The 26,942-nt window shown below is 52.3% G+C and overlaps 1 protein-coding gene and 5 non-coding genes across 6 annotated transcripts in view; 1 reads left to right on the forward strand and 5 right to left on the reverse strand.

Annotated features, from left to right (window-relative positions):
* Window positions 1-3,888: 3,888 nt before the first annotated feature.
* On the reverse strand, window positions 3,889-3,960 carry TRNAA-UGC (transfer RNA alanine (anticodon UGC)). Its single transcript has one exon. It is a non-coding gene; the product is annotated as a tRNA-Ala (tRNA).
* Window positions 3,961-6,366: 2,406 nt separating this feature from the next.
* TRNAD-GUC (transfer RNA aspartic acid (anticodon GUC)) lies at window positions 6,367-6,438 on the reverse strand. Its single transcript has one exon. It is a non-coding gene; the product is annotated as a tRNA-Asp (tRNA).
* Window positions 6,439-6,907: 469 nt separating this feature from the next.
* Window positions 6,908-6,980, reverse strand: TRNAF-GAA (transfer RNA phenylalanine (anticodon GAA)). Its single transcript has one exon. It is a non-coding gene; the product is annotated as a tRNA-Phe (tRNA).
* A 5,513-nt stretch (window positions 6,981-12,493) lies between these two features.
* Window positions 12,494-12,565, reverse strand: TRNAD-GUC (transfer RNA aspartic acid (anticodon GUC)). Its single transcript has one exon. It is a non-coding gene; the product is annotated as a tRNA-Asp (tRNA).
* Window positions 12,566-12,790: 225 nt separating this feature from the next.
* On the forward strand, window positions 12,791-12,862 carry TRNAA-UGC (transfer RNA alanine (anticodon UGC)). The gene has a single exon. It is a non-coding gene; the product is annotated as a tRNA-Ala (tRNA).
* Window positions 12,863-17,466: 4,604 nt separating this feature from the next.
* DHX37 (DEAH-box helicase 37) overlaps window positions 17,467-26,942 on the reverse strand; it is a 33,690-nt gene continuing 24,214 nt past the window's right edge. Inside the window, exons 16-27 of the mRNA XM_004430149.3 lie at window positions 26,740-26,851; window positions 25,401-25,507; window positions 25,048-25,236; window positions 24,140-24,264; window positions 23,934-24,050; window positions 22,473-22,645; window positions 21,583-21,697; window positions 21,305-21,442; window positions 21,009-21,103; window positions 20,841-20,914; window positions 19,318-19,415; window positions 17,467-19,164 (exon numbers count right to left, since the gene is read on the reverse strand). Of these exons, the coding sequence (XP_004430206.1) occupies window positions 19,079-19,164; window positions 19,318-19,415; window positions 20,841-20,914; window positions 21,009-21,103; window positions 21,305-21,442; window positions 21,583-21,697; window positions 22,473-22,645; window positions 23,934-24,050; window positions 24,140-24,264; window positions 25,048-25,236; window positions 25,401-25,507; window positions 26,740-26,851 (1,429 nt within the window). The 3' untranslated portion in view covers window positions 17,467-19,078. The remainder of the gene's footprint in view (window positions 19,165-19,317; window positions 19,416-20,840; window positions 20,915-21,008; window positions 21,104-21,304; window positions 21,443-21,582; window positions 21,698-22,472; window positions 22,646-23,933; window positions 24,051-24,139; window positions 24,265-25,047; window positions 25,237-25,400; window positions 25,508-26,739; window positions 26,852-26,942) is intronic.

A 26,942-nucleotide genomic window follows, 5' to 3' on the forward strand; every position in this document is an offset into this window, starting at 1 on the left:
CTTACTGCCCATTTTACTGCCTCAAGATTCTGTAATCTTTGAAGATGGGTCTTTGAGACATTAGTCACCTGTCTTCCGGTTTACCGGATAATCTACTTAAGCTTCGTTTCTCGATCTCTAACTTGTGATTAATTGGCCCAGATCTTAGCGAGCAGAGCGAGCCCATTGCTTGGTATCATGAGCAGTGTTGCAAATAGACTTTAACCTCTAATTTTTAACATTTTTCTAAGAGAATGAATTTTATTACTGGAGAATTAAAATGAATAATAAAAATAAAATTCATTTTTCGGGTTAGCAGGAGACCCTGGTGACTGCCAATACAGATTTCTGTGAAAGATATTTCTTTCTAAGTTTCTGGAAAGAGATTTTAAAGGACCAAAAAGTTGAGGCTCTTAATAAGATTATGTCTCCCTAAATTTCAGGAAGAAGTTTCTAAAGGAAGAAAAACAGGTTCTTTCTCAGGTGATCAGGACTCGCTTCAAACCACACCTTGTTTGCTTTTGGCTGTTGCTTTGCTGCAAGCCGTGTGATTCATGTTGTTTAAAGGCTGAGTCACGAGCTTTGCAACGTGGCTTGTCTCAGAGTCCAAAAGGTACAGAGAAAAATAGGCCTGATTTCTGAGGCAGAGGAGGAAGAGGAAGAGGAAGAGAGGAGGAAGGAGAGAGGCTCAGAGGGTGGGGAGTGGGCCGAAGGTTATCTCCAAAGAGAAAACAACATTCTTAGGCTGAGAACACTGATTTTTTCTCTAGCAGAAAACATTCTCTGAAACACCCTTGCATCCCCTAATCTAAGTCCAATAAGTAGGTTTTTGTTGAAGGAAATAGAAGTAAACATTTGTCCAAGGGCACAGAGTGAGAGACCGGAGGAGACACTGACCTCCCAAGAGAGGGGCTGGTGTTTCTCTGGAGCAGTGGCTCTCAACCAGGAGTGATTTTTGCCTCAGTGGACATTTGGCATTGTCTGGAGACATTTTTGGTTGTCACAACTGTGGTGGCTGAGGGTTGGGGTGCTACTAGCATCCAGCGACAGAGGCCAGGGATGCTGCTCAACATCCTACGACGGACAGGCCCCCACAACACAGAATTACCCGGCCCCCAGTGTCAACAATGCCCCGGTGAGAAACCCTGCTCTACAGAGGATTTTGTTGTTGTTGTCACAATTGCTTTTCTACTTGCTGAGAAGGGCTCCCAAAGTCTAAATGTCCCACTTGGAATCGGGAATCAGGTATCAAGTCACGCTCCTAAAACCTAAAGCCCTCTGACCTAGAATGCAATGCACTAGAATGTGCGAGAAGCTGGATGAGTCACTGGATCCATTTTCAGTTCTTTCCGCCCACAGATCCGTCCTTTGCAGGCGCCCCAGAAGAAATTGCTTCAGAGCTGGCACCAATGGAAAAGTGACAGAGGCCCAGCAACAGGGCGGGATTGGCGGGCAGATGCGAGCACGTGATGGGCTGAGCTCACAAAGGGCCTGGCTGTTGGGCTGCTGGGGGGAAGGGAGGGTTGGGCTGGTGCCTGTCTGCCTGCCTGCCTTTCTTCCTTCCTCCAAAGAATCCAGTTCCCCTGAAGGTCACCACCTTGTATGGGACTGAGCTCAACATCATGAGAATGTTCCAGAGCACAATGGGCAGCAAACATTTCCCCCCTAAGAGAAAGGGTGAAATCAGAGAGCTGGGTGGGAAAGGCCTGCCTTGCTTTGTCATCACTTATATAACCGTAAAAGGTAGTCAAGGGTATCTGCAGCTCAGGAAAAAAAAAAAAAAAAAAGCCCCAGGGATTCTGTTCTTTTTCCTGTTTACGTTTGTGCATTTGCATTGTGTGGCAGAACACCCACTGCTCCTGCTTAAAAATAACCAATTTCATCCCCCACCAGTCAGAAAATCAGACTTAAGTTCCAGGCCCCAAATTTGCCTAGTTTAGGAACGTTAAGGAGTTAGTTAACCTATTGGAACTCTTTTTTTTTTCAATTTTGGCAAAATACATATAACATAAAATTTACAATCTTAACCATTTTTGTGTACAGTTCAATAGCGTTAAGTGTATTGTAGGGAAGGAAAAATAATTTTTCCTCTACTCCTCTGAGTTCTTAACTGAGACCCCTGTAACAAAAGATTAACAAGAGAAAAGAAGAAAAAGCCCAGAAGTTTGTTAACTTGTGTACCTCATGTATACATGGGAGACACCCAGGGGAAATGAGCAACCCAAAGAGGTGGCTTCAGCGTTTAGCCTTAGAAACCATCTTAACAGGGGAAGGGGACCAGGATGTGGGCCCCTTAGGGGAGAGTAAATGATTTTTAGGAAAGATGACTGGGCCTTAGAAGAATAGATGGGAGGTATGACACTTTGTGACAAAGTTTGATGTCGATTCCTAGTCCCTTCTCCTGTGACGAGAGCCAATCTTCCCCGGTGAAACTTCCGGGGAGGGGATCTGTGACCGCTGAGTTCCCTTTGGAGACTGTATCTATAGGCAGATGAGGGGAGTTCAGAGAAAGCCTCTCCTGCATTTGCTGTTTTCCAAGTGCCAAATGCTCAAAATAATCAACAGAACAAAGCGGCATATCTTAGGACGGCGTGTTCTGCTACCCTGCAACAGTCACATCGCTGTGCAGCCATCACCACCATCCATCTCCAGAACTCTTTTCATCTTGCAAAACTGAAACTCTGTACTTGCTAAATGATTCCCCATTCCCCCCTCCTCCAGCCCCTAGCAACTGCCTTTCCGCTTTTTGTCTCTATGAATTTGACTGCTCTCACCACCTCATATAATGGGCTCTGTTTTTGTGAGTGTAAAATAAAATGTAGTAGTTGAAAAAACAATTTTTTCAAATTCACAATAACTTTTCTAAAAAGTTCTGTTTCCCAACAAGCCTTGTGGTATTTTTTCCTTGTCATTGCACTATTACAAATATTTAATTATAAGGCACGAAGTAAAACAAAGTATGTAATTGGTTTCATGTTAGACCTGATAACTTTAGAAATAACCTCAACGTTTTGTTCCCTTAAAACCTTGTTGACATTTAGGGAGAAATAACCTTCACAGAAGATCATTAGAAACAGGAGCTGTCACCAACACTCCACCACCTAACTCATGAGTCATTTCATGAAGTTTAGTTTCCTCATCTCAAAAGTGAAGGCTTTGCAAAGAGTCAGGTCCCTGCAGGTCTAAGATGAGATGTTTTCATGATTTAAAAGTCAAATGAGAGACAAGATTTGATGGGGGAAGAATTCAATATTACAGCAGACAAAGAACTGTACCCACAGAATGCAACAGGATCCCTTCTTTCAATAAAATACATCTTTTTAATGATAAAATACAGATACGGTGTATAAATAGAAATATAAACCGTACGTGCACCAAAGCCATTCACTCATCCATTCGTGCCCTGTTGCAGATGAAGCAGGGAGCAAAAGCCTGCCTAATGGGGATGCTCCAGCTCCCTCCAGAAAAGGTTGTTCCTGACGGCACAGAGGGCAGGGCCCAGCACAGACGCTCAGACCTTTGCACGACTTACACACTTGCCCTCTGATGGTAATGAATGAGTCAACAAGCCTCGAGGCCTTTTACTGCAGTCACAATGCCAGGAACCGTACAGTAAACTCCCCAAATGATCATTCTGTGGTTTCAGCTCCCATCAGGTTTGGCCTTTCCATTTTCCTGCTAACTGCTCCCTCCCCTTCGCATCTTCCAACGAAAGTACCTTTGGACTGTTGGGGATTTCAGAAAGCGGAGATCACGAAGATCACGTCTGTTGTGAAAATCCCACCTCCAAGTGGTAACTGGATACTTGTTAATAACTTGATAATACTTGTTACAATCACATCCGTGGCGCTTTAATGATGAAGAGCATGGGCAGAAATTTTAAAAAAGTAAATCAGAAAAGAACGGTAGTGGAGATGCCGGGGATCGAACCCGGGGCCTCATACATGCAAAGCATGCGCTCTACCGCTGAGCTACATCCCCCTCCCTCTTTACTCTCTTTCCTGAAATTCTCTGCTGTACTCTATTCCTAAGATTTTTTTCCCCCCTAAATTAGAATTTCGTATAGTTTAAACGGATGTTAGGGTTTAGCAAAAGCAAACCAAAATAAGTCGTCTTATGTTTCCCAAATAGGTCCGTTCTTCATAGCCTTGCAGCTGAAATTCTAGCTGATACCAGAAATAAACCTATTCTTGAATGTTGCTCCTCACAGACAGAAAAGAAGGGAAGGAAAATGAAAATTTCTTTCCAATGAATAAGGGCATTGCCCCATTTGCACCTCCACCCAGAAATCTCTGTTTTGTCGTCCTTTAAAACCATTCCAACCTTCAGTGACTTCGAGGTTTGCATATCTGCTTGAATGCATAGCTACCTTTTTTTTTTCCCCAAAAGAACTCTTCTGAAGATAAAAGTAAGCAAACAAAAAGGATACAGATCCAGCCCCCAGAATCATGGGTTAAACTCTGAGGAAGCAATCTTTCTTGGCAATAGCCCACTGAAAAAAGCTACTCTTTAACTGTCAGGGAGCCCCTCTCTCCTCCAGATGCTTAGGATCATGCTTCCGGTCACCAAGGGGCCACTCAGTGGGGAAGCAATGGGTGAGAGGCGAGGCGAGGGCCCCAAACAGAAGGCCTCACCTCTTTCCACCGGTGCTTGAGATTTCCTGGCAGGAAACAGTGACTTATATGATGGGGAGAACGCACCCTAAAATGTCGCGCCACCTCGGTCCCCAGTCAGCCCCCTTACCGCTGCTGATGCGGGAAACCCTTCGCAGCTAAGGGCCTCAGTGAGCTGGCGCACACTGGACCCAGCGGCGGTGCCCTCGCGACCTCGCCTCTCTGGGCTCGTTTGTAAAGTGGAGGTTTGAATAGCAGCTGCTTCACGGGGTGGTCGCGACCACTGAACGAGTTACACGTAGAGCGTTGAGAACGGCGCCTGGTACAAGGTCCGTGCTCGGAAACGTGAGTTCTCCTTGTGATAAGCGCTGTTATTAAGTGAACTCCGGGAAGGGCTGCTGCCCCGCATCTTCAGCCCAGGCGTGAGCCGATGCTTTGCTGATGCTGTTGCGGTGAAACAGAACGGCCGAGCAGGAGGGCAATGGGGTGAGGTGCGGAATAGGGCTGCTGTGTAAGTAGTGCTTTGTCCGTATCCCTCTAGCTCAAGGAGGCAGCCCTGAGAGAGAGAGTTTGGCCACAGAACAGGAGGATGGCACCACGGATGGCATGATTTTGGACACAGTTTGGGAGGGAGCTAGGGGATGGTATTCAGTTCAGGAAGTGCCCCTGCTTGCTCTCTTGCCAGATTGCTCTGCTCAAAACAAGCTCAGTTATGTTTCCTCTCTGCATAAAACTCTTAGAGTTAAATCTATACTCCTTATTCTGGCCTTTAAGGCCCTCTGTGATCTGGCCTCTGTTGATCTTGCTAGCACCATCCCTTACTCCTCTCCTCCTCCCTCGGGGCACTCCAGCCACACTTGCCTGCTTGCTGTTCCTCAGGCATGCCAGGCTCCTTTGCACCTCAGGGCCTTTGCACTTGCCGTTCCCTCTGCCTGGAATGCAGTTCCCCAGATATTCTCATGATTGGCTCTGTCTCATTGTCCAGGTCTTCAGAAAGGCCTTCCTGGCCACCTCTCTAAAGGGGCCTAGGAATCCCATGCAATCCCTATCTCACCCCTTAGATGTGTTCTGTTTTTCTTCATAGCATTTATCACTCTGGGAACCCATTTTTATACTATTTGTTTACTGTCTGTGTCTCTCCCTTGGTCCCTCACTCAGTAGGGCGGGGCCTTGTCTGTCTTGTGTCTTGCTAGATCCCCAGTGCCTGGCACACAAGGAGTCCTCAGTACCGATTTGTGGGATGAGTGTGAAATGAACAGACAAATAAATGAATGGAAGCTGGGAGCCTGGGAAGGATGACAGCTGTGTTCAGGAAGCTGAGTCTGTAAACGAGTTAAGAGAAGAAAACGTCTCAGTTTAGACTCGCCCTCCCTGGTGTCTCAAAGCCCTAAACATTTTCTGAGAGGCAGCCCTGGGCTGGAGCAGGACATAGGAAGACAGAATATTTGCAGCAGAGCGAGCAGTTCCTGGCCTTAGAAGGCCAGGCCTTATATAAACCAAACCCTTTACAGGAGCGCTGTGGGCATGCAGGAAATGGAAAACAACTCTTCAGGGAGAGAACGTTTTTTCTTTCTTGTGACCAGGCGACACTAGGGAGCCAGAGGGTGGCTGGGACCAGGCAGTCGACAGGCGACCGCCGTCAGTTTGAATGTCGCTTGCCTGTCGGGTTTATTCTTCCAGAGGAGAGTAACGAATTTCTCTGAAACTTGAAGGATTTGATTTGTTTAGAAGAAAAATGGAAAAGTGGAGATAAAAAACATAAAATGTAAGTAGCCTCCCCGTCGGGGAATCGAACCCCGGTCTCCCGCGTGACAGGCGGGGATACTCACCACTATACTAACGAGGACAGGCTGTACTGGGTGTTCTCCGGTCTCCCCCTTAAGGTATGTTTAACTTCCGCTAGCTATTAACGCGCCCCAAACGGTTAAACAGTTTCTCTTCCTACAAAACCGAAGAACGAAAATCCCTGTCTGGCTTAATTCCCTCTTAAAGAGGCCGTTTCCTGCTCAGTCCTTGATTTAGCCGCTAGGTTCAGACAGCGGGCGTTAATAAACAGCAAGCAAAAATTAACGAGCAGACATCAACAAACATGTAACAGAGATCAATGAACGAAACAAAAGAAATAGGGTCAGGAGGAGCTTGTCCTCGTTGGATTTCCCGGATGAGGAGCTGCGAGGAGGTTTCCACCCCTCTGGCTTCCCGTGGACACTGCTCGGAGCCGTCTTAAATTAAAGGTGAAACGCTTTTATTAATTGCGAAGAATCAGCTTTCTCTGTTCATTGTCCCCTCCTTTCGCATGGGGAGAAAAAGGGAGCTGCCGAAACCCGGGATCGAACCAGGGACCTTTAGATCTTCAGTCTAACGCTCTCCCAACTGAGCTATTTCGGCCACTGTTGGCACTGCGCTGCGATTCCGTCCTCCTCGTCGTCCTGACGGCCCTGGGTCTTCGCTTTGGGGACCAGATGCCGGGAGACCCGGACCAGCTGGAGCCCATGACTGCCCGGCTCGCCTCACACCTGCCCCTTCTCGTCCTTGAAGGCCACCGCCTCCAAGAAGCCTTCCCTGACCACGCCTCCAAACACGACCCCCGCCCCTTATTTACTGTTAGTTTACATATTGTTTTCTGTTTCCATTATCTGAAGGGCAGATCCATGAGGAGCAGGGAAGTCCTCTGCCTCTGTCACTGCTGTGTCCCTCAGGGCCTGGAACAGTGCCTGGCACATAACAGGGGCTTAATTAATATGTGTTGAGTTAGTGAACGAACGAATGAATGAATGAATCCTACCCCGCTCAGAGCTTTGCTTTCTCAAGCTCCCTTCTCTGTGCAAAGGAACAAGGTCACCCCTTGGGGTCAACTCCCCAAGCAGCCCAAGGTATGGCCGGGATGCTGACCACGCCAAGGCATGTGGGAGGACGCATCAGCCAGAGGTGGCTTTCCTTGGGGCCGTGAGTGACTCAGATCCGGCCTCCAACCACGGCCGCCACCCCGGCGGCGCCTGCTCAGGGTCACGGCATGAAGACATCAACAGGTCGGCATCCAGGTCCCTCTGCGTCCCTTCCCTTGGGCAGTGGCTGGGTGGGGAGCGTTGTCTGGAGAGGATGAGCCAGTAAGGCAGGTGCTTCAAGATGTGAAGTCACTCAACAAGTGTTTGCTAAGCACCTAACGACCCTCTGGCCCTCCACAAGTACGGTAACAAGATAACTGGGTACGATAGTAATGCCGACAGGTAAAATAAATCATGTGACGGGGGAATACCAGGGACAGGGGGCAGTCAGAGAAGAGAGAGGAGAGAGCTGAGAAGACCCGGCGAAGGAAGAGCCAGCTGTGCCAGAAGATGGAGGAAGAGCCTCCCGGACAGAGGGGACAGCTGACGCAAAGGCCCTGAGGCTGAAAGAAGATCGACTAGCTGGAGGAACAGAAAGTCAGCCTGGAAGAGGTGAAGAGGGTGAGAGGGGAGAGGGTAGGTGGCCAGGACCAAGAGGTGGACAGAGGCCAGAGCTTGGCGGCCTTGACGGCCACGGTGAAGGGTTGGGATTTTCTTCCGAGTATCTTGGAAAGCCAGTAGGCAGTGAGGGATAGGATTTACATCTTGGAAAGTCTCCCCTGGCTGCTGCGTGGAGGAGGGACAGGAGGGGCTCAAGTAGCAGTGAGGAGATCGGCGAGGTGGCTACTGCAGTGGTCTGGGCAGGAGCTGGTGGCGTCTCAGACCTGGGAGGAGGCGTGGATGGAGGGGTGGATTTGAGACGGGGTTTGGAAGAAGGGCGGGAGGACGTGTGGATGGATGTGGGGTGGAAATAACGGCAAGGCAGGGATGACATACGACACCCCAGGGCTGGTCTGGACTACCTGGTGGATGGCGGCCACTCTTGAGCCAGGGCCGGAGCCCCGCAGGGTGAGCGAGGGAATCAAGGCCTTCTGCCACAGACACCTTAGGTTTTGAGACGCCCATTAGTCCTCCACATGGAAACTCGGAGACAGCCGATGTCCTGAACTTCCTGGAGCAAACCAGAGTCCTCTAAGTGTCCTCAAACCCAATGTTGCAGGCTAAATTCTGTCCCCTCCAAATTCATATGTTGAAGCCCTAACACCCAGCACCTCAGAATGTGGCTGGATTTGGAGATAGAGCCATTAAAGAGGTAATTAAGGTAAAAGGGGCTTTTTGGGGTGGCCCTCATCCAATAGAACCCATGTTCTTCTAAGAAGAGATTAAGACACAGACACAGAGGGACGACCTTGTGAGGACACAGTGAGAAGGCGGCCATCTGCACGCCAAGGAGAGAGGCTTCAGAATAAACCAAATTGCCACCACCGTGATCTCAGACCTCCAGCCTCCAGAACTGTGGGAGAGTAAACGTGCTGTTTACGCCACTCAGTCTGTGGTATTTCGCTATGGCAGCCCCAGCAAACCAATACACCAGGCTGGAATAGACCTGCTCATCCTAACACTTCCTGTGGCTGGATTTTCCTGGATAGGGGGCAGATTTCAAGGATCTGTGAGAAACAGGAAGGTTTGTCTTCCTTCTGGAATCTTTGGCTCTCTTTCTTTCTAGAATAGGTCCCCTTCTGAAGATCCTCCTACAGAAGCTTTGCAAATGGCCTATCGGAGGTACAGCTGTGTGTTCATTTCTGATAGAGGTGTCAGGTCTGGCTAGATCCAGCTCCAAACAGCCAAGCCAGCAATGCAGCACACCCAGCTTTGAGCATCCAAGAGAAGGAGTGGGCTTCAATGTTTATTGAGCCTGAATCTACAGCGATCCCAAAGCAAAATGCGTGTTTTGGACACGTAATTTATGTCATTAAAAGTTGAGGAGGTAAAACACTACCCATCTCATGACCATTGTTACCACTTTTTAAAATTGTTTATTCACTTTGTTTTGTTGCCTCATATTTTTTTCCCAATCATTCAGTTCATACAGTCTGTCCCCTGTTTTTCTCACTTAAATATATCAGCTCAATGACTAGCACATAGGAGGCTCTCAATAAATATTTGTTGAATAAATGAGTTACGAGGTCTTAAATATTGTATTAGCCTCCTAGGGCTGCTGTAACCAGGTACCACAAACTGGGTGGCTTAAAACACCAGAAATTTATTCTCTCACAATTCTGGAGGCTAAAAGTCTGAAATCGGGGTGTCGGCAGGGTTGGTTCCTTCTGGAGGCTCCGAGGGAGAAAGCTCTCTCCTCGCTTCTGGCGGTGGCCACCAATCCTTGGCGTTCCTTGGCTTGTAGATGCATCGCTCCACCTCTCCCTGGTCCTCACCTGTCCCCCTACATCTCTGTGTGCCCTTTCCTTTTCTGTCTCTTGTAAGGACACTGGACTTAGGACCTACCCTAATCCACGATGATCTCATCTCCAGACTCTTACTTTAATTACATCTGCAAAGACCCTCGTTTCAAATAAGATCACATTCCTAGGTTCAAGGTGGACATATCTTCTAAAGGTTACTATTCAATCCACTACAATTACCATCACATTATTTTATTTTTATGATTGATTTTTTTATCAAAATATGCTCAATATCAAAAACCATAGAAAAGTATGAAGAGGTGGGCTAATATACACCCACATTCCTCGGCTGAAAAACAGCCCTCATCGACGGTAGTTGAGCATAATTCTAAACCTCTCTCTATGGACGTATACAGAGAGAAAGATAGGTGGAGAGATGAGCAGATAATTTTTATTAAAATGGGATCACAGGGGCCGGCCCTGTGGCGTGGGGGTTGGGTGCGCGTGCTCCGCTACTGGCGGCCCGGGGTTCAGATCCCGGGCGCGCACGGACACACCGCTTCTCCGGCCATGCTGGGGCCGCATCCCACATACAGCAACTAGAAGGATGTGCAGCTATGACATACAACTATCTCCTGGGGCTTTGGGGGGAAAAAAAAAAGGAGGAGGATTGGCAATAGATGTTAGCTTAGAGCCAGTCTTCCTCAGCAAAAAAAAGAGGAGGATTAGCACGGATGTTAGCTCAGGGCTGATCTTCCTCACAAGAAAAAAAATAAATAAATAAAATAAAATGGGATCATATTCTAAATGTCGTTTTTAACAAAAAGCATCAACATTAATTTTATTTTAACAAAAGAAAAAGAAATCATAAATGGAATTGAGAGTTACTGAACTTCAGATAAAAGTTTTCTTCACTCCCACAAGACAAATTAGTTTCTAATCGATTCCTCTGTATTGAGAAAAAGATGATGAAAAAAATTTAAGCATTTGGAGGCATTTAAAAAATTCACATCAATTTAAATGGCTTTGTGATGTTCCATCACCAATATACAGTAATTCATTTAACTGTCTTCTGATCTGTGGCTATTTAGGTTATTTGTACATAGGCTTTTCCTTTTGTCCGTAAAATTTGTTTCCCTAATGGCAAAATTCCAAGCTAGGCGGTGGAGTACACAGCATTCCAGGCACTTTCTGTAAGGGCTGAAGTCATTTACTTTCCCATCCCCCCATCCCATTCCTTTCTTCCCCAAACAAGTCTTGATCATTTTTTTAAAGTAATTTTTTTTATTGAGGTGAAATTCATATAACATAAAACTAACCATTTTAAAGTGAACAATTCAGTGGCATTTAGTACAGTCACAATATCATGCAACCACGATAGTTCCAGAACATTCTATCTAGTTCCAGAACATTCTCACCACTCCAAAAAGACAGCTGTTCCCATTAGCAGTCACTCCCCACTTGCCCCACTCCCTGCCCCTGGCAACCACCAATCTGCCTTCTGTATCCAGGATTTTGGTCATTAAAAAAAAAAGCCAGCAAAGTTTATTAATATCATAGGCCAAAAGTGGTAACTCTGCTTCACTTCTATTTACTTAAATACTTGTAAGAGCAAACTTTTTCCATACATTTTATTAACATTTCTTAATATTTTTCCTCTTCTGCAAGTTCACACATTGTTGACTGCTGACTGTGATCTATTGGTATTTTAGGATCTTTCTTAGTGATTTGAATAAATTATTCCTATAATAAAGATATTAATCCTTTGCCAGAGTTCTTGAAATATTTTCTACATATACCAAAGTAGTACATGGACATGGTTAACAAAATAATACTTAAAGATTTATAATGCAGAAAAACCTTCTCCCCTTCTGTGCAGGGAAATCTGGCGAGGCCTTAGGATTCCTTTTATGCTGATTCTTCAATATGCTGCTGTACTGTTCTTCACATTTAATCTCTTTTGCTTTTTAAAATACATATACCTTTTAAATCCATCTGGAAGTTATTCTTGCACAAGCGAGATGAGAGTCTAAATAGATATTTTTAGTGTAAAAAGAAAAAAGACGTTTCTTAACCCAAGATCTTCGACCCAAGTTATTGATTAGATGTTTCCACAGTTTCAAGATTTCAACTAAATACAGAGGAATATGAAGAAAGAGAGAAAGAGACCAGTGAACTTCCTGTCCATATAAATCCTGTTGGTATTTAAAAAAAGAAAAAAAGAGAAAGTATAAGGTTTAAAAATTGTGATGGAAAGGACTTTCCCTGTACCCTCCTGGGTTCAATATCAGGGTCCATGAAATAAGCTAACAAGCAGATTAACAAGAGAAAAGATATATAAATTTATTAATTTTTAACATTATCTATGCAGGGGCATCACAGGAATACTGCCTGGTGCGTGACGGGAGCTAGAAAATTGTTAGTTATTGTTACTGTGATGCCAATCAGAAACACAAATATGAACATACTCCAATAAAAATGCATATTTTGTGCACAACGGGGGCGCGAGGACGTCGCTTCCCTCAGCTCGTGCCGGGGGTGCAGGGTAGCTTTTGGAAGCGCCCTAACGTACCCGTTTCCAGGCACAGCCCGGGTGGGCGCGTCCCCGTCCGCGTGCACATCAGCGAGCACGTCGCGGACGCAAAGGTCTGCGTCTGTAAAACGCTGGGCCGGCCTCCCCGTCGGGGAATCGAACCCCGGTCTCCCGCGTGACAGGCGGGGATACTCACCACTATACTAACGAGGACGCGCCGCGCCAGGCCCCCTCCGGGGCGGCCCATGTGGAGACGGGCTGTGCGGGGCCGCTCCGTGCGTGTGGCGCCGGCGCCTGGCGGGGGAGCCCCGGGGGCGCGCGCGGAGAGACGTCCCGCCGTCGGCGGAGGCGCTGAGCGTCCGCAGAGGCAGAGCCGCGCCGCGCAGCGAAGGCGCGGCCTCTTACAGCCTCGCTCCCGGCACTCGGGCTCCGGCGGCAGGGGATGTAGCTCAGTGGTAGAGCGCATGCTTTGCATGTATGAGGCCCCGGGTTCAATCCCCGGCATCTCCACGTGCTCCTTTTTCCTTCTAAATCACAGTTACGCGGTGGGATGGCGAAGCAGCCAAAGGGTCCCAGACGCCCCCCGTCAGCCGGCCTGAGGAGGCAGCTCCCTTGGAGCGGGCAGCTCTAGGAAATGTCCCTGAGCCAAATCACAGGCGCCGGGGTCCCCTCTGCTGGAGATTCGGATCCAGTTGATCGTCCGCGGGCCCCGGAATCTGCATCTATAAACGAACACTCCTAGCTATTCGTGTCACCAAGCAGTTGGAAACACTGGATTTCTAAGGAGAGGTTTGCAACTGGCCATTCATTCAGTGGCTCCTGAGCGCCTAATGACAGGTAATGTGCACACATTGAGCACCTATTGTGTGCGCTGCTAGTGTCAAGTACCGTGGTACCTGGATAAGACATCCAAGGTTTCTCAGCCCTCCTGGACTTTACATTCCAGTTCAGGAGACTAGCAATAAGCAAGTAGCCACAAATTTTATGAAGACAGTAACAGTGAAGAGATGGAGACTGAAGGGCGATGCTGTAGATAAGCTGTCAAGGAGGCCTATCTGCAGAAACAGAGGAAATGGCAGGTGCAAAGGCCCTGAGGTGGGGGGGGCGGTGCTCTGTGTTGAAGGGACAGAAGGAAAGCCTCGTGCATGGAGTTTAGTGAATGAGGGTAGGAGGGAGTTGAACTTTAACTGGAAGGCCTGATGCAGGGGAGTGGCATGATCAGATTTAGGTTTTAAAAGGCTCCCTCTGGCTGCCATGTGAAGAATACACCACGGGCTGGTGGGGTGGACACGGGAGACCAGCAAGGAAGCCACAGCCATGGCCCCGGGCACAGCTGGGGGAGGCTTGCTGCGGAAGCAGGGTGGGGGCGCGGCAGTGGAGGTGCGGAGCATGGGGGGTTCTGGACAAAGTCTGGAGGTGGAGCCCACAGAATTTGCAGGAGGCTTGAATGTAGGGGGTCAGTAGGGGAGACCGCCTGGTTTGGGGCACAGTGGGGTTGGTGGCCTGACTGTGGAGAAAGTGAATAGCTTTGGAATATTAAACATGTATCTTTGTTGTTTTATTTGTGTATTTATATGATGGAATTTATGCATTTATACTATGATAGCACAAATTAATTTAGGAAAAATACCGAAGAGAGAGGAAACCAACCACCCCTCCAGGCTCACAGTGCCAGACAACCATCCTAATGGGTCGTGAGCATCGTCCAGACTAGTTTCTAGACACGTGTGCGGGTGGGGCAAGATGTCCCCAAGACCAGCCTGACTTCAGAGATTCGCTAGAAGGACTCACTGGACCTGGTGTAGAGCTGTTCTCACAGCTAAGAACTATTATAACGATGTCATGAGGACACAGTCGGATCTTAAGGGAAAGACAGCGGTGGGGTCTGGAGGAGTCCACGTGCGGGTTTCCTCCTGTCCCCTCCCTGCCGTGAGGGCTACCAGAGCCACCTCCCCCAACAACAAAAACAGAGCAACTTGTGTTTGGTGCTTCTGCCTGGGGAGGCGTGTTAGAGCCTCAGCACACAGGACTTGTACTGGGGCCTGATCACGTCGGCGCCCTCCAGCGCCCTCCACCCGGCTTGCAGCAAACTGGCAGACTCCCCAAGGAGAGCGGGTGTCCAGCACAAACCATATTGTTTGTACGGTCTGGGCACGGTGAGCCAACCTCATCAGTTGGGGAACAGTGAGAATCCTCCCCAAATCCAAGTCCCCAGACCCAGCCGAGGGCCGAGCTGGCCAGCAGGCTTTCCAAGGAGGGAGCTGCCGGCCTGCTGTGTGAGCTCTCCCTGCACAGCTGAGACAGGGGCTCACCGGGCAGTTTCGTAGCCGGATTATGTCCACTTAGCACACACTTCCGAAACACTGCTTCAGGTTGATGACATTACGACGTCATACTGAAGGGCTCCAAATCTTTCATGATCTGGTTGTGCCATAATTAATTTAACGAATACCCTCTCCACTCCCAATGCTGCCAGATTTTTCCCATTATTAACAGCACCTGTAATGAACATCCTCTACATGTGTCTTCACACTCTTTTCCTATGATGCTTTTTGCCTTGCAGTGTGAATTTGTTTTCTTTTCTTCCCTTATTTCTTCTATCTGCCTCCCTAACTCTCCGCTCCGGGCCCAGGTAACCAGTTGTTTGCTGTCTTTCCTGAAGTGGAATCCTGCAGTTTACACTGCAACTTGCTTTTTCTCACTTGATGGATGGTGGGAATGTCTCCAGGTCAATAGAGTAGCTCGTTTGTAGGAAGAGCTGCAGAATCCTCCCTCACACAGGTATACTGCACTGCATTCAACCATTCCTCTGTCACTCAGGTCACTGTGCTTTGTCTCCGTGAAGAGCTGTGGTCGACATGTGACACACACGCGATCCTCGCTTCCGGTGCCCGTCTCTGTTGGAAAGCCCATATGGGGCATTGCGTGTTCATCCTAAATGCTGCTGGCTTTGTCCTCTCAAGGCTGCGGCCATTCCACAGCCACCACCAATGTGTGAAGGTGCTTTGCCCCATGTTCTCACCAGCAATGGGTGTTGCCACGATTCTTCATATTTTCTAAATCTGTTGGCTACGAGGTGTTATTGCATTATTTATTTAATTTTATTTCCTGCCCACCTGAGAGGTTGGGCGTCTTTTCGAAATCTCCCAGCCACTTAGATGAGGGTACTTACCACTCACCTCACAGCCTTGCCTCGTCTTTGTCTCATCCCATCGCAACAACTCCTCCGATGGTGTGCTGTTTCTTTATCATGTTTTGCAATATTTTTTGTCTATTCTTCCACCTTCTAACTTTACATCATTTTCCACGTCGATCTGAAATTTCCACGATGTCACGTCTTTCCTTTCTAGTTTCTGGGATGCCTGGTTTTTCCAGCCTTTTTACAAATCTTTGTTGCAATTTTCTTCTTAACATTTGCACTCCCACGTGTTGGGGACACAAGATGGTGAGTGAGACAGAGGCACTTGCTGTCACTGGACTTGCTGTCCTGGGTGGAGGGCAGACAGGCCAGCCTCCCTGGAGACGGTCCAGAGGGGCCTAACCCGGATAGTGAGAAGCCAGCCAGAGGGGGCGAGAGGGGGCAAGGCACAGAAGCATTCTGGGAGAGACAACTGCACCTGGGAAGCTGATAAGGGTGCTTGGGAAGATGGGAGTCCAGGGTGGTCCGAGGGGTGTGGTGTGAGGTGACACAGGAGTGCAAGGTCTGTGCACGCACACCCTCGGAAGCCACATCACAGAGTTGGCCTTTAGCCCTCGGGTAACAGGGAATCTTCCCAGGGTTTCAAGCAGGGCAGCGACATGACCTGATCTGATCTTGAGGAGAGCATGGTGGGAAGTTGGAGGACAACGGGACCATCTTCCAAAACAAAGACTCCCCAGCCTCTTGACCTGGTGACTCCAACTCCCAGTATTTGCCTCATGGGTACACACACAGATACGAAATGACACATGTACAAGGATATCCAACACAGCCTTACTTGTAACAGCAAATGATTGGAAAGGACCACCACCGGGGCCTGGGTTAACAAACGATGGCAGAGCTACACTGTGGAACATCCCACAGCTGTTACCAAGGTCGGGGCAGCTCCGCGTGCAGACAGGGGATCTCTGTGATGCACTGAGGAAGCAGGGTGCAGCGCGGCAGGCTTAGGGTGCTCCTGTGCTGATCTGCAGACAGGAAACTGAGCACCGGGGGTGCCTCTGGGAAGGGGATTCACTTTTCTGCTAGAACATTTTGAATTTCATAATGTGCAAAAATTGAGTCAGTGCAGAAATATACCCATGCACCTATGCTTAATTTTTGACAAGGGTCCCAAGACCATCCAGTGGGGGAGGGAACAGTCTCTTCAGCAGGCTGTGCGGGGACAACTAGATATGCACACGCAGATGAGGCTGCCCACCTACCTCACACCATTTGCAAAAATTAACTCAAGATGGATGACAGACCTAAACGTAAGAGCTAAAACTATAGACTCTTACAAGAAAACACCAGGGAAAAGCTTCATGACATTGGACTGGTCAACGGTTTCTCAGATGACACCAAAAGCACAAGCAACCACAGGAAAAAACAGATAAGTTGGACTCTATCAAAACTAAATTTTTGTGCTTTAAAGGGCGCTATCAAGAACGCGAAAAGACAACTCACAGAATGGGAGAAAATAGTTGTGCATCATTTATCTCATAAAGGACTTGCTTCCAGAACTCCTATAGCTCAGTAAGAGGAGGAACCCAGTTAAAAATTGGGCAATAGCAGCATTATTCACAACGGCCAAAAGGTGGAAACTCATGTCCATCAACAGATGGATGGATAAACAGGACTGGTGGACCCACACAACGGAATATGATCCAGCGATAAAAAGAATGAAGAGCTGACACGTTACAACCTGGATGAAACCTGAAAATATTGTGTTAAATCAAAGAAGCCAAACACAAAAGGCCACGTACGGCATGATTCTTTATACGGAATGTCCAGAATGGGCAAATCTACGGACACAGAAAGATGAGTGTTGCCTAGAGCTGGGGAACTGGGGGTTGACTCTGACGGGTACGGTGTTTCTTTTCAGAGCCATGAAAATGCGTTGGCGTTAGACAGATAACAGTTGCACAACTGTGAATGTAAGTCATCAAACTGTACACTTTATTTTTTAATAATTTTATTTATTTTTCCCCCAAAGCCCCAGTAGATAGTTGTATGTCATAGCTGCACATCCTTCTAGTTGCTGTGTGTGGGACGCGGCCTCAGCATGGCCGGAGAAGCGGTGCGTCGGTGCGCGCCCAGGGTCCAAACCCGGGCCGCCAGCAGCGGAGCGCGCGCACTTAACCACTAAGCCACGGGGCCGACCCCGAACTGTACACTTTAAAACAGTGACACTTATGGTATGTTAATTATATCTCAAAAATTTTTTAAAAACCGTCTAGGTACAATGGTTTTTCCTTCGCTGTGGCTGCGGAGCAAGGTGGAAGGAGGGCAGGTCAGTCAGGAGGCTACTCAGTACCTGAGGGAACGGCTCTTACAGCCACCTCGGAACTGCCAGCACCTGTGTGGTCGGAGTTTTCCAGAAAGGCTGGACATTAGGATTTCTGAGTGGGAAATATCCCAGTTCTACTTATCGGCAAGAAGTAAAGCCACCTCAGTCACAGTGCGGGTCTGCAGGCCGCTCCGGGGCTGCGGGCACCACCTCGGAAACCACGGGAGGGCTGAGCTCCAGGGCGGGGTGTGAGGTGAGAAGTGCGGGGCTGGCACCCCGTCTGAGGGGCGGGAGGGATCTTCCTCCCAGGGAAGCTGCGGAGGGCTCCGGGAGCAGCCTGGGAGGGAAGAAAGCCCAGCGAGGGGAGGCCTCCCTGAGGAGCCGGAAGGGCAGTGTCTTGAGGCGGGAGTCGGGCACCAGGACAAGCCTGGCGGACAAGCCATGCCCCCCAGAACGGCCACGTGTCCACCTGCTGAGTCCTTCCCTGAGTTAATCGGGCAGAAAGATCTAGGCAGAAGGAATATTTTTATTTCATGACTCCACTTCCATGTGCAGCAGAAGCAGGACGCTGGTGACGAGTCCATTGGGCCCCTTGCCATGGAGGACGGAGAGTGGGGCTTGGTCCTGCCCGAAGCCCTCTTGTCCTGCCTTCTGGCTCAGGGACCTACCTCTGTCTCCTTACTCTCCTCCTCGACTACCAGAGAAAAGAAGGAGGGAATGTAAGGGGTCAGGGTCCCGAGGGCTCCAATTCAAGGTGAACGGGACAGCTGTACGGGTGCCCGGTGCAAGGCCTGCCCTCTGCAGCCTGGCAGGGGGGGCCCCCCCGCCATCCTGGCGCTGACCACCAGGGGAGGAGATGCCCCGCTCCTTGCGGTCACCCGTCCACAGGGGAAGGTGTGGAGCTTGAGGGGCTGGCGGCCGGGTGCACTGGGGGCCCTCCCTCGCTGTAGGACACCCTCTCCTGCTCTCGGCCACCTTGCTCTCCAGCCCTGCTGCCCCACAGGGACGAATGTGGTCCACAGAGCACGTTTAAACAGGAACCAGCGTGTGAGATAAATCGTTACCCACTACGCAATCAACAGCTAGAAAAAGTCACCCCTCGGGCAGGATGCCCAGGGCGGCAGCAAACTGTGTCCGGAATTGGGCTTGACCTGTCTCTCGGGAGCAGTCCTGTGCCAGGGTGACCACACCAGAAACCGGCCGCTGCCAGCCCCCTTGGTCTCCAGAGCAGTCCTCAGGCCTGCAGCCAGGCATCGGGTCAGCGGTCCGAGGCTGGGGGCCAGGCTTTCTCCACGTCAGCGTGCACAGCCTGCGGGAGCCACTCGCAGTACTCGGCCAGCAGGTCTGCAGGGCGGGAGGGAGGACGGCGTCAGGGCGGCCGTGTGCCAGCCGCTCACGGCAGGGCAGATCCCCCGCCAGCCCCGGGCTGCCTCGGCGGGCCCCATCCTGTCCACTTCCAGCCCCCTGGCCAGGGGTGCCTGCCCAGGTCAAACTCACATTTGGGGTTTTTCTTCCAAGCAGCCAGCAAGGCGTCCCGGCAGTCAGCTTTCTCGGCAACAAGGGCTCTCAGAAGACTCTCTGTCCTGGGCTGGAGCCTGCCGACAGGATGTGGGTTAGAGGATGCGAGCCATAGGCCATCACGCTGTCTACACGCTGGCCACTGACAGGCCTGGTCAGGAGCCGCGGGAGGGGGCGGGCACCACCGCCAGGCCAGCCCTGCCAGGAGTGTGAAGGGTCCTCCATCAAGCTGGGGGTGTGGGCTGGATGGAAGGATCTAGACTCTATCGCCTCTGACCCCACCTCCTCCTCTGATCCAGCTGCCTGGCCTTCCTCACGTTCCTTGAGCACTCGCCCTCCCAGGCTGCTTCGGTACTCGCTGCTCGTGCCACCCAGAACTTTCCTCCAGATTTCTGGCTGGCTCACAGCCCCGCCTCCCTCGAGTCGGCTCAGTCAGGCTCTCCTGACCACCCCACCCTGCCCAACGCCTCACCCCCAACGTCCTGCTTTGTCCCTTTGTAGTGGCGTCACCACCTGCCACCTGTACTAGTTACATTCTGGTTGCTGCCAACGTCCCTGCACGGGAACCTCCCCACGGGGACGAGGTCGGGCCTGCATCCCAGCACGAGAACATGCCCGCCACAGGCAGACGCTCAAAACTGTCTGCTGGGGTGAGTGACTTGGCTGGCAGCACCTGGCGGGGGGGTGCTCGAGTCCCCAGGAGGGAGTGTTGGTGCACGCACGCGCCTGCACCTTCGGGGCCCCCGCACCATCTAGGATGCCAGCCTCGGGAAGCGGGGGCGTCTTCTTGGGGCTGAGCCATGGCAAAAAGAAAGCAGAAGGGAGGGGCAGGGAAAGGTGGGGAGGAGGAGGAGGAAGGGGGGAAAAGCTGGGGAAGAGAAGAACGAGGAACAAGGGGAGGAGGAGGGATAGGAGGATGGGCAGGAGGGAGACGCAGACAGGGAGGAGGAGGAGGATGGGCAGGACGGGGGTGGGCCGGTGCTCAGCTGGCAGAAAGCCCCCAGCGGCTCAGGGGTGCAGGATGCCTCCTGCTGACACCTGGCAACTCCGTAGTAGGTTGACCAGTGTCCCCTCAAAGGCTCATGTCCACCCAGAACGTCAGGATGTGACCTTATTTGAAGAGAATCTTCGCAGACGTTAACTAAGATGAAGTCATACTGGATTGGGGTGAGCCCTGAATCCGATGATGGTGTACACAAGAAGAGGAGAGGACAGAGACAGAGAGGACGGGCAGATAGAGAGAGAGACAGAGATGGGAGGGATGTGACCACCAGCCATAAGGAGCTGGAGGAGGCAGGAAGGAGCCTCCCCTAGAGCTTTCAGAGGGAGCGCGGCCCTGCCCACACCTTGGTTTTGAACTTCTGGCCTCCAGAACTGTGAGAGAATATATTTCCGTTGTTTTAAACCACTCAGTTGGTGGTCACTTGTCACGGTGGCCCCAGGACACTAACACCAGCTCCCCCCCACAGCCTGCCGCCCTGATGCTCCCGGAAAGCCTGTACCTGGCCCACGTCTTCAGCATCGTGCTGGGGCTGGACAGCAAACAGCCCTGGTATGAGGCCAGCTTGGGGAAGACCTGAGGAGAGACCACGGGACGGGGTGAGGGATCCTGGGCTCACATCCCGCCCACGGCACTGAGAAGGGGCCGAGGGAGCCGCCGGGCTGCCTACCTGCCCTTCCAGCAGAACCCGGGCAAAGTGCTTGTAGCAGTCAACGCCTTCTGGAAAATCCACCTGGACCACGGGCAGTGGCCAGCCGACGCGATCTGAAGGGCAGGAGCCCGTGAGCGAGGGATAGGGATGGATCCCCACAGCCCCCCAAGTCCCATCCCTGAGCCCGGGTGCCACCCACCAAAGGGGCAGGCGACTGAGATGACACCACCCATGTCACACACACCTCCTAGGGCAGGGTGTGGGACCCTGTGTCCGCTGGAGCCCAAGGCCACCAGGAAGTCACCCCAACTCACAGAACACACTGGCCCGGTGACACAGCACCCGCCCCTTCTCGGGGCAGTAGGCAGGGGGCGGCTCCTCCAGCGGCTTGTCGAACTGGCAGTAAGAGGGCAGCAGGACTGGAACCCACTGGGCCTCCACGGTCGAGATGCCTGGGCCAGGAGAGCAGGGCTGGGGTCGCAGTGGGCACTGCTGCCAGGAGGGTCCCGTGTGTTCTCCCCACAGGGGCCCGGTGACACAGCTCACCAGGGCCACATGGGTCAGGCGAGGGGCTGGCCACCAGCTCTGCTACCTTTCATGTACATCTTGGTGGTCTCCACAATTTCCTGGTAGACAACAAACTCGGGGAGCTCTCTGAAAAGGACGGAACTGGGGTGGATGAAGACGGGGTCATCGAGGAGAGGCGTCTGCAGAGAGAGACGGTGCGTGGGCGTGAGTCCAGGTGAGATGAACCCACGTGAGTTCAACGACACACTCAGCCAGAGAAGCAGGAGCCAGCATGCCATCAAATGAGGAGTGGACACGCCAACGTGGTGCATCTGTGTGACGGACAGTGTTCTGCCACAGAAAGACACTGATATGCGTTCTGACTCCTGCTACACAGTGGATGAACCTCGAAAACATGACGCTGAGGGGGGAAGCCAGATACAAGAGGCCACGTGCTGTATGATTCCATTTATGTGACACGTCCAGAACAGGTGAATCCACAGAGATGGAAAATGGATTCATGGGGTGGGGAGATCAGGAAAAAACGGAGAATGACTCCTAATGGGTACAGTTTCTTTTCGGGTCGATAAAAATGTTCTAAAATTGACTGTGGTGATGGTTATGTGACTCTGTGAATATACGAGAAACCACTGAACTGTACAGTATGTGGTTTATGTCTCAATTAAGCTGTTGTAACAATAAAGTTGGGGGCAAAGCTAACACTCAAAGAAAGATTGATTCCACTGTACACCCCACCCTGTTCCTCAGTGGAAACTTTCCTGGAGGCCGCGGGACCTGCGACCGAGGAGGACAGGCCCACCCAGACCCCCAAGGGCCCCCCTGGCTGCCCCTTGCCAGGTGTCCTGACGACGCCCAGGCTGGCAGGATGAGACAGACGGAGGACAGGGAGGGCGGGGGGAGGGGGAGCCTGGGCGCAGAGCCTGCCACGTGGCCCGCCCCCAGCCGGCGCCCAACCTTGTAGGCGTTCCTCCACTTGTCGTCCAACAGATCCTCGCTCTGGACCCTGCGGGCCAGGTGGTCACCCAGGCCGGCCGTCACGATCTGCCGCAGGTAGGTCACCTGGCTCTCGGAAGGCGGCTGCATCTTGGGGTCCACAAAGAGCCCGGCCTCAGGGCACACGGCATTGACTGGGGGGAGAGCCAGGTGTGAGGACAGAGGCGGCCTAGGGCTGGCTCTGCCCTGACCTTCTGGAAGGCTCCACACCACTTAACACGGAGCTCTGGCCTCAGTCACCTGCTTCTCTTGGCCCCTGTCTACTGAGGCTGCCGGGGGACTTCAGCAGGACAGAACTAGCTGCCCGCCCCACACCCACGTCCTCCTCTTCCTGAGGACAAAACCCCAATTCCTCTGGGGGCGGCAGAGTGTGCTGCTACGAGAGAACCTGCTGGACCTGCCCTGGCCTCCCCAGCAGCCTCAGCAAAGGGAGCCCACCTGCCCGCCCAGAAGATGAGCGGGATGTCCTCTCTGAGCGTGTACGACAGGGCAGAGGCCACGTCTCCTCTTGAGTGGCCCTGGGTGCCGCTGAGGGGGAAGTCACCCTTGTTGCGTGAACCCGGGGCGAGACCGCATCCTTCCGCACCAGAGAAGGAGAGGATCTGAAGCTCTGGGGACATCTTGGATCGGGGAGTGGGGAGAGGAGGCAGGTCCTTGCCTGCCTCAGGCGGGGAGGTGGCAGAGAGAAGACGAGAGGGGCAGGGAAGGAAGGCAGGGAAAGTGGATTTCTTTGTTCTGAGGTTTGCAACGTAAACCTCTGTTTTCCCTACAAAACCTTCCATGAGAAGTACGTTGTTTAAAAACAGAGAAAAGGAAAGACATAAGAAGGAAGGAGGCACCCGGGACAGGACACGGGAGCCCCCGCCTCCCAGACCCGGCCCTGACATCTCCGCCAGCTCCGACCACGAGCGAGCAGACAGTGGGCACTGAATCACCAGCTGCTCCCCGACCCCAACAAGGGCCCCTCCACAGCGGGAGAAACAAACCAGGGCCGGCCCTGCTCACGAGTGTGGACCCCAGGATCCACACTCGGCCGGCGGCCGAGGCAGCTGGGCAGGAGGTGGCGCAGAGCCAGTCCAGGCCAGAGCCGGGGACAGAGAGTGACGAGAGGGATGTCCCCAAGGAAGAGACAAGACCAACAGATAACCCGATGGGCGAGCACGCGCATGTCACCACTCTGCTTGTGCGCGTGTCCTCGAAGGACCACAAAGCACCAAGTGCTGATTTGGGGTTACAAATAAATTTCAGCAAGCAGGTGAGTTCACAAACGTGGAATCTGTGAACAATAGGGATCAACTGTACAAGGATAACACTGCTCAGAACGAGTTTTAACATTAGAAAGGGCCAGCTCAGGTTCTCTGCTGGGTGCTGCCGAGGGACGGGAGGACCCAGGAGCGCCTGGAGGCTGGTGTGGGGCTGTACCTGCAGTGGTCAGCTGGCCCCGCAGGCGCCGGACCTCCATCATGGCCTTGTACCGCAGCCCGTTGGCCTCGCAGAACTGGGGTGAGCAGCCGGCAAACTCACAGGCTCCCACGGCACCTGTGGACAAGGGGGCACGTTTACTCGCTCGCTGCCCCAGCCCAGGCCCGCCTGAACCTCCCCTCCCCCTCCAGGGCCGGGGCACACACCCAGCAGCACCATCAGGTCCCCGAGTTTCAGAGAAGCGCCTTGCCCAGCCCAGATCCTCTTCATCTGGGCCACCCGGGCCCGCCTGCCCTTCAGCTTGGCCAGCTCCTCCTCGCTGGCGGCTGGTCTGCAGACACACACACATATCACATGGGTTATTGCCGGGGCCGCCCTGGGGGCGGCAGGGGCAGGGCGCACAGGCGTGGGGACAGACAGAATGCGTGGTGGCATCACTCATCAACATGACTCATGGCTTAAGCTCCAGCTCAAAATTCACCTTCACGGCCAACAAGGATAAAAACCTGCATGCCTCCTAACTCAGCAATTCTACATCTAGAGAGTGATATAAACAAATAATCCAACAAATGAGTAACAACACACATTGCTGCACTGCTTATAAATAACGAACAATCCTGAAAACCGCTATGCTACCCACCAAGTGTGGACCAGGTAAAGGAATTATTCTCATGGTTCCCAAACCTGAAAACAACAGCTGACGCTTAGGCACGCATCAGGCACAGTGTGAAGTCCTTTATTGGTATTAATTAACTCAACCCTAACAACTCAATTACTATTAACATCTCATCCCCATTTTCCAGATGGGGAAGATGAGGCACAGAGAGGTGAAGCTGCCTTCCCAAGGCCACACAGCTTGGAAGTGGCAGAGGGAGATTTGAACCCAGGCGTCTGGCCGAGTCTGGGCCCTTAGCCATTATGCTACAGAGCCTTGACATCTGCAAAGCTCAGGGAGTTTTGTTAAAACAGAGTTCTGCAGAGATCAGAACACTGTCGGGCTCCGGGAGGACGGGGGGCTTGCACAGGCCACCCAGGAGCCAGTTAACCCTGGAGGCTGGGCTCCAGGTCATCTCTCAGGCCGGGGGACCCTGAATGCCCAGACCACCAGCCCCACCTGTCCAGCTCCTCGAACAGCTCCCGGACTGTCATGGCGGCCACGATGGTGATGGCGTAGGGGAGGCAGCCGTGTTGCCTGCTTAGTGCTAGCATCTTGGCATAGCGGGGCGCTACGGGGAACGTGGCCATGGTCTTGCCCAGCTCGGTGATGGGGCAGCTCAGCCGGGACGTCTGCAGCTGCTTCACCCTGGAGGACGGAGGTCTGCGGTGGGGGGCGCTCCAAAGGAGGCTGGAGTGCCAGAGCTGAGAGGCCCGGGCGCTCAGGGCAGCTCAGGAGGGGGTAGAGGGGAGTGGCCGGGAGTAGGGCGGGAACTGGGCTCTCCCTGCCATCCCCTGCCGCCCCTGCCCTACCTCTCCGCTTTCCGGGGCGCCTGCAGGGCACCCAGCGCGATCAACAGCTCCTCGGCGGCAATGAGGGACTCCACGGAGGGAGGGGTGGGGAAGGGGAAGTTGATGACCTGGGACAAGGGAGACGAGGCAGGAGACAGGTGAATGCAGAGAAGCCAGCACGGTGACGGCAGAGGGAGCAAGGCCGGCCTGGCAGGCGGACGGGGCTCCTACCACTGTCCTCTGAGCACCCACGCCAACCGGAACCAGGGGCCTGGACACCCAGAAAGGGGCCCGGGCGCGCTCACAGCCCATGTGCCAGGGAGCCCAAAGCCTCCCTCCTCCACTGAGTCACATCGTCCACGCACTCAGAAGCACCGAGCGCCTAATGTGCGCCGGGGCTGCTCCTGGCGTTGGAGATGGAGAAAAGCACAAGACGAGGGCTCTCCTCCACCGAGCTTTCACTTAACCAAAAGGGGCCACAGACGACCAGCAAGGAAACACATAAATAAATGGGAATAAGAGTGCCCAGACAGTAAAATGGTAAGGGCAGAGAGTGACCCTGCCCAGGGACGGTGGCACCTTGGAAAAAGTGCCCAACTGCAAACAAGAGTTACGTAAGTACGTGTGCACGAATGCTCACAGCAGCCGAGGGGGAAACGCCCAAGCGTCCCTCAGCTGACGGACAGATGAACAGATTGTGGTCCAGCCACACACTGGGATACGATTCAACCACAAAAGGGAATGAGACTCTGACACATGCTACAGTGTGGATGAACCTTTAGAACTTTCTGCTAAGTGAAAGAAGCCAGACACAAAAGGACAAATATTGTATGATTCCATTGATAGGAAATGTCCAAAATGGATAGCTCCATACAAACACAGCAGCCTCGTGGTTGCCAGGGACTGGGGGAGGAAGGAATGGGGAGTGACTGCCAATGGGTACGGGCTTTCTCTCTCTGCCTGCACCACCCCTCCTGGAGCAGGGGAGAGGTGAGCGACCCCGGACAAAGGGAATGTGAGGACGTTCCTCCCCCTCCCCCCAGAGGACTGAGTCAGAACATTCTGTGAGCCCCAAGGACACTGAAAGCCCTACACACAGTGGGTGGGCCCTCTGCACGGCTTCTGTTCCAGGCAGCTGTCCCCCGGTGTTCAAGGGGTGCAGCATGGCGGAAGGGGGGCTCCCGGGACATGGGAAGGCCCAGGCGGCTGGGCAAGCACCTCCGGGCTCAGCTCCTGGCTCCCTGTGCCGTGGGGAAGGGAGCCGGCCCATGAGGGGCTGGGGCCGCCCCACCAACCAGACCAGACACAGGTGTGCCGGGAGCTCAGCGGGGAGATGGCAGGGCTGGGGGCTGCAACGGACCTTTTCAATGTTGAGAGCTTTCATCTGAAGGATCAAGTCTTCAACGGGCCTCCGGGTGATTTCGGGAGGAGGAAACTGCTCAAAGTCACCAAAAACCGCAGACGAATAGAGCCTGGGTGGAGAGGAGCACCAACAATGGAAAATGTGGATAAAGAGAAAAGAAACTCAGCCAAGCTCCCCGGCACTGGATCTGCACTCGGCCA

Source organism: Ceratotherium simum, chromosome 35 (genome assembly GCF_057802395.1).
Source record: "Ceratotherium simum simum isolate JZ-2026a chromosome 35, ASM5780239v1, whole genome shotgun sequence".
Taxonomy (NCBI): domain Eukaryota; kingdom Metazoa; phylum Chordata; class Mammalia; order Perissodactyla; family Rhinocerotidae; genus Ceratotherium; species Ceratotherium simum.